The 6,765-nt window shown below is 32.5% G+C and overlaps 2 protein-coding genes across 2 annotated transcripts in view; both read left to right on the forward strand.

Annotated features, from left to right (window-relative positions):
* LOAG_17605 (hypothetical protein) overlaps nucleotides 1-1,352 on the forward strand; it is a gene marked incomplete at both ends in the record, with an annotated part of 4,034 nt that extends 2,682 nt beyond the window's left edge. The window contains 4 exons of the mRNA XM_020450264.1: nucleotides 180-367; nucleotides 467-680; nucleotides 927-1,109; nucleotides 1,227-1,352. Of these exons, the coding sequence (XP_020306086.1) occupies nucleotides 180-367; nucleotides 467-680; nucleotides 927-1,109; nucleotides 1,227-1,352 (711 nt within the window). The remainder of the gene's footprint in view (nucleotides 1-179; nucleotides 368-466; nucleotides 681-926; nucleotides 1,110-1,226) is intronic.
* Nucleotides 1,353-5,804: 4,452 nt separating this feature from the next.
* The window catches only part of LOAG_17606 (hypothetical protein), a gene marked incomplete at both ends in the record, with an annotated part of 2,587 nt that continues 1,626 nt past the window's right edge, over nucleotides 5,805-6,765 (forward strand). Inside the window, one exon of the mRNA XM_020450265.1 lies at nucleotides 5,805-6,725. Within this exon, the coding sequence (XP_020306087.1) occupies nucleotides 5,805-6,725 (921 nt within the window). The remainder of the gene's footprint in view (nucleotides 6,726-6,765) is intronic.

A 6,765-nucleotide genomic window follows, 5' to 3' on the forward strand; every position in this document is an offset into this window, starting at 1 on the left:
CACGTACGTTGAGTGATTGTGCAAACTCAATATCCGGAGTACATTGAACCATATCTTTATAATGCCTAACTACTGCTATCTGACGTTTTGATAGATATTTGAAGGATTAGGCAATAAATGTTGGTTTTGGTAGTGATTGAATCTCAAGAATTTCAACCCAAATGAATAGAAATTTTCAGGGTTTTTTCCGAAGAACTATTCAAAAGAAAATAGAATATGTATGCTACAAGCAAGGTAATTGCATAGTGGATCAGAAAAACCGGAATAGATGTCAGAGCTGTCGATTTCAGAAATGTCTTCAGTTAGGCATGCGTCAGGAATTGGTACATTTAGATCGAAATCGAAAACGGAAAAAGGATGAAAACAAGTAAGTCTTACGTGTCAGAGGAGAAGATATTTTGTTGCTTTACTTACATAGAACAAATCAGCTTAATTAAGGAAAATATCAAAGTGATGATTTTTTTAGAGAAAAAGAAATGGAAATGATCGAAGAGATGAAAAAACTGAAGGCTACTGTTGTTAGCGCATATCGCGAAACATTCCCGCCGGGGTTGATAATTAATAACCGAGCCGAAGCTGTAGAAAGGATCCATATATTCTTGAATAATATCCCGATAATGAAGGAAATTAATGCAAAGGATTTGGAGAAAGTAATCGATAATGGCGTTTATGCAGCGCTAGTAAATCCTTGCTCTTTCCGTTTTCTTTCTTTGCTAGCCGTTTTTAGTGACTTTGGAAATTTCTACTCCTCTCTAGAAATCAATACACTTAGTAAATCTTTCAAAATTTCTTAATACTAATGTGATAGTAAAAATGAGAACCGGTAAACCGGATTTGGTTTAGTCACTGAAATTATCTACCTATAATTAAAATGAACATTTCTCGATAAATTCGATGACAAGTTTGATAATATATACTTTATATAGACTTTGCGCACTTCATTCACAAACGAAAACTACGAAGCAATTTTGGGTGTTGGTAGTGAAGCGATAGCGCAATGCGTGAATGGTTTAGGATTCGAAGTGAAGGAGGAAGAGATGGCGATTCTGACGGCGTTTTGTTCGTTGCAAAACTGCGTGGGAATGACTGACAGTGAAAAAATTCAAAATGTAAATTTAAAGAAGCTTTCTAAAATTTGTTTCATTTTAAAATTTGGCTTATAAAGCAGGAAGTTACGTTAAGGTCAACTGCGCTCCTTTGTAAATAATCTAACGCATTTTTTACAGATTGGTGCTAAGTTGTGCAATTGTCTTCGAGTTCATCTAACAGCTTCCTGCGATGGAGTAAACGAAATTATTTGTAAATGTATAATGAGCGTAACGGCGTTGATGCTAATGCAAGCCAATACTTGAAATATATGTCTAATTGGCCTAAAATGTGATCCGAAGTATTTGGCTTTATTTTATTAATATTTCTAGTTATTTCATTATTTTAATTTCTTTTCAAATTAATTGTCAACCATTTTCATGCTAATCATATAGTTTATATATTATAGTTATTTATTTCATTTCTTATTTTAACATTATTTGGACTTTTCTAAACTATTCACGCTAAACTGCAGATGGGAAGCATTAAATTTGAATAAAGCTACTGTCAGTTTATTTATCTTTTATTTATCTTTATTTATTTATTATTTATCAGTTTATTCATCTGATCAATACGGCTGTAAGTACTGAAGTATGGTAGTAGGCGCTATCGTATTTGTAGTAGATGTTGTTTCTAATTGGGCGAAGTGAAGTAAAAATAATTGAATAGAGAAAATATTTGGAGACAGATATTAATTTGTCCTTGAATAGCAATTATGAAATTTTCGGAATCGTTTTTCTTTTATGGATTTGTGATACAGCGGAAGTATTCCGTAACATTAGCTTTTCTTTCAATATTCCCAATTGTTATTTTTATGCGCTTATTGTACGTAATTGCAGTTTGAGCTTTCATTTCTCTTTGTCAAAAAATGGGACTGGGACTAAAATTGGACCTTTTTTTTTTTTTTTTTTTTGCTCTGTGATAGCTGTTGTGATCATTTATTTAGCCTTATTTTCAATATTTGAAATACGCAATTTCTATTTAATTATTGTAATAGCTGTCACATTGCAAAGCTGCTATGTTCACAATAAACCAAGCTAATCACAACAATGATAAGCTTTTGTTAAAACAATGCACAAACAAGCAAAAGCAAATTTTTTCCACGTATAAACAAAATTTCAAACGGAACAGCGACATTTTGACAAATGATTTAACTTTGCTGATTGGCATTGTTGCATTATACAGTGATAGCTTTTCTCTTTCAAAAATTTTTTATGAATATGACAGTTCTTGATAGTCGGTGATATGCAAAACTGTATGACAGCAAGCAGGTTGGATCTTCTGAAGGTAAATAAGTTAATCTTATCTTTATCATATCTTTCTTATCTTTCTTTCTCTAAAAAAAAATCATATCTTTATAGAAGGACGCAAATTTTGAAATGGAATATATCGAGTCAATTGATAAAATTCAGCTTAACTTAAATCCAGGTGAATGCCGGATCTTTTGATTATATATTTAGTTTGTTTGTCGGAAGCGGAATGATAACTGTTTTGGAACGATTTGATGAGAAATTATCCGTTCTTCATACAATTATACTCATCAAAAAATCTGTTTTTAATCAATGTTCCTGTAGGTAATGAAATCTTTAGCATTTGAAATTTGTCTGAGAATGAAGGAAGGTTAAACACACATTCCACAGAGTTCAAAGTATTACTTTCTAACATTTCAACTCCTTTTTCTAATTTCATTGTTGTTTGGCGCATTTTCGAAATTTATTTCATTTCAACTCTTTTTTTACCTTTCATAATCTTTGCTTTATTAAAGTTTGAAATTAAAGAGCACAGATATTAGCAGGTCAAATCAGTCAATTTATGAACTGAACTTGAAGTTTATCAATTCCAGCAAATATTATATATGAAAGCTATTAAGCTACACCAACTGTAAAAAATAAATGTCAATTACAAAGCGATATGATTGCAGTGATGATAATGATGATAATACGGTGACAATGATTTTGGGTATGTGGTATTTTTCAGCCAAAAACTGCGGATAGCGACGCTAATATCTGTTTCAATTGATAAGCAGCAAACTGATAACGAATAGATTAGGACAGATGAGGGAAAAAGAAATATTGTGTTTCTAATGGAGATAAATGAGATGACTCATCGAATATTCCAATGATCAATGGGAAGCTTATTATTATATGGGAAAAACAAAAGATGCTAAATTTAGCAAGGTATTATGTACTCTTTGACTTACTTAAGATCAAATTCATATATCATTTCTGCGTCCTTTATTACAGCGAGATTCATTTTAATTAATTTCGAATTAAATTTAAATTAAATTGACTTTAAAAATTCATAAAATTTCATATTATTAAATGTAAGAAATAAAATTGCGAAGAAAAACGAAATGATTGTGAGGAATTGTTAAACGGTTCATCAACAGATATTTTCAGTAAACCGATCTCGTCGAAGGAAATCAGAATCAGAAGCTCAGTTTACTAGCATCTAAACTGATTAGAGTGTATGACATTACTGTATTTATAATATATGATAGTACTGTTCATAATGAATATCTCTGCCTTGCTGAATATATTAGCTTAAATAAGATTACAGAAATCATAAGGAGAAATTTACCGATCCAAACTATTAGAATCGAAATAAGGATCTTCCTCAGAATACAATTCATATGATTACTATTTCCTGCTAATTCAGTTCAAGATTTGTCGATCATGTAAAGGATAGATTGTGACCTGAAGTAGAAGAACTAATTCTTCGGTAAAAATCAATCCACATGACCCGCCTAAAATAAAAATATGGCGACACACTGCAGTCTAATCATAAGGCGACATAGTGTAGTCTAATCATCGGACTCCACCCAGTACCACAGGTGCTGCTCTTATAAACCTTACAGAGTCATAAGATACATTGAAGGATGTTGCTGTGCTGCAGTTCTTTTTCGACCCATTTCTTGCTCCAAAATTTCCTCACTAACTTGCATAATTTGCATTACTTTTAGTTACCTTAATAAAAAGTAAATTAAGTCCTATTAAAGCTATTTGAAGATTCATTAATTTGAAATTATTTTAACAATACTTCTATTCTAACACACGTTCCACTCTTGACAAGAAAAGATACTGTAGTTCAAAAATGCATTGCAATACTGCAATTATGAAATCATTTTTTTCCAAAAGATAACAAATAACTCGTATGCTATTTGAAATTTAATGAAATCTATTGCTAACACTTAAACTTCCTTGCTGATATGTCTAAATAAGTGACAAATTTGATACTTTCACTAGTGACGAATTTTTCAACAGTTGTCATCAAAGCCACAAATTTGTTACCCCGTCAATTTCAGCAATTTTTCTTTTCCTATAGCAAACAGATTCTTTTAGAGACATTAAACCACTAATAGTCGAAAGTCATGTTCATTCTTGATTATGGGTGTAAATGCCACTCAAATTTGCATATGCCACTGTCATTTTCAAAACTAATCAAATAAGTATTAAGTAAAATGAAACGACCGTATATTGGCCTATGCTTGGTAAACACTTCAAAAACTTTGGCAGAAAAATAACTAACTTTCTGTAAGCATTATTAATTTTATTTAATAGAATCAGAACGCTTACATTATCTTCTTATTATAATTTTGATTTATCGAAATTACTTTAAAAAGTTTGCGAATTCATTGCCAACGCATAAACGTTTTGCATACTTCCAATTTTTCTTATTTAAAAAATGCGCAATTTATTTAATGTTTTATCATTTGGTTATCTTATAAAATTACAAGATGAAGTCGTTTAGAACGAATTGATCTCATTCCCTATCACTGATATCAATCTTTTTTCTTTATTTTTTATCAATCTTTATTAACCTTTCGAATTTATTGCCTGTCAATGTAAAAAGTCAATGTAAAAATTGCTAGACAAAATAAAAGTGATCAATCTAATTCTATGACTTACTCAGTCTAGACGTCTACTTTTACGGCTAGGTCAAGATTGTACGTGTTCATACCACATCTACATTGAAAGGCAACGATCTATAGCTAATATATACAGTATATCCACTGTATCCAGTGGTGGATTACACGTATTTCTGATGAGAATGAAATTGTTATACACATTTGTGGGTACATCTAAAATAAGATTATTTATTGAAAAAAAGAATAAGACTCTTCCAATTTGATGCCATTTTTCATCTAAAACAATTTTTTAATTTTATTTTCATCACAAATACATCACTGATATATAATCAATCCGTTCATTTTTCGTCATTATGAAATATTTTAATTGCAGTATTGTCTATTCAGGAGATTTCTCCCTCAAAGAAACCCGAGATTTTCCTGATTAACACCAAAAGTAAACGGTAACAACAATAGTGTGAAGTGCCTTTGCTTAATAAACCGAATTTTAAAGAGTTATTCCGGAAAACGGTACGCTGAATGGAGAAATTCCACCCAACGTTTTATATAATGGAAAGTGGAATACGGCAGGGACTTGCAAGTATCCCTGTTGATGATCCCTTGTTGTTGTATTGTCATCGATAATTTTCGTTAGCTTGTCAGGCATCGAAATTTGGGACCCTCCCATTCATCACATGATGCTTCATTATTGACCAATGGTCTCAAAAAAATTCTTTGTGATGACCACTCCCACAATTCGCAGCGCGTAATTCACTTCTTACGGAAAAATAACATTTTTGAAAATTGTTTGTTGTCTGCTCGGTGTGCATAATAATTCTTGTCAACAAAAGTGTTTAAAAACCGATCGGATATGTCGCAGGAATTTGATTGGGAGAACTTTGATACATCCCAGTTTTTGGATACGACCATCTCTATGTCCACATCTGAAACCCCGAGGGTCAACACCAACAATGTTGTAAACAACAGTAGACTGGAGGAATTTCATCCACTTACTTCAACTTCTACTTGCTATGCTATGGCCCAGTCTTCTTATGCTGATATTTCAAATAATCGTTTGGAAGAATCTGTTAATCTGATGAATCCGCTAATTAACGTACCGTTGCAACACAATTCATCAACAACTATTCGGGATTCAACCAGTACTTTAACGCTACTCTCTTACCAAACAGATGGAGTCACAAGCGCTTCTCGGCTTTCATCCGCCGCAATGCCACTAATGAATGCGCTAATTTTGCCTAATTCTTCGCAGGTTATGTCAACTGATGACGCAATGGGGCACCATAAAACAACAGAAAATGACACCGAGGCTACAACCAATGTGGATGGAAATTTTTCACCATTGTGGACATCCTCAAGAACTTCGATAAGAAGTCGATATTTGAAACGGCAAAACGATAGCGAAAGTCGATCAGCGCAAGATTGCAACAGATTCAACGTAAAACGATCAGCAGGGAGTAAAATTGATCAACCGAATTCCAATATGGAACTGTTGTCATCGAATCTAATACAACAACAACCACAATCAACTGATTTTGCATCGATTCCGCATCTCACTGAATCTGCACCAGTTCAGATATCACAATTCTCGAGCAGTTATGTAAATGACACTTTTGAAAGTGTTATGTCAAGCGACGTCCACTCCGATACATTGCCAATATATTTGAACGATGATGATACATCGACCACACATGCATTTCAATATCAATCGGAAGTTGATCCATACAGTACGATTCAACCGTCCCTGTCTACTGATCCTCTAGTAATAATACCAGTAAGTTATCTTTACGTGAATATAAATCTAATTTAACTTT

This window comes from Loa loa (genome assembly GCF_000183805.2).
Source record: "Loa loa unplaced genomic scaffold supercont3.101, whole genome shotgun sequence".
Lineage (NCBI taxonomy): Eukaryota > Metazoa > Nematoda > Chromadorea > Rhabditida > Onchocercidae > Loa > Loa loa.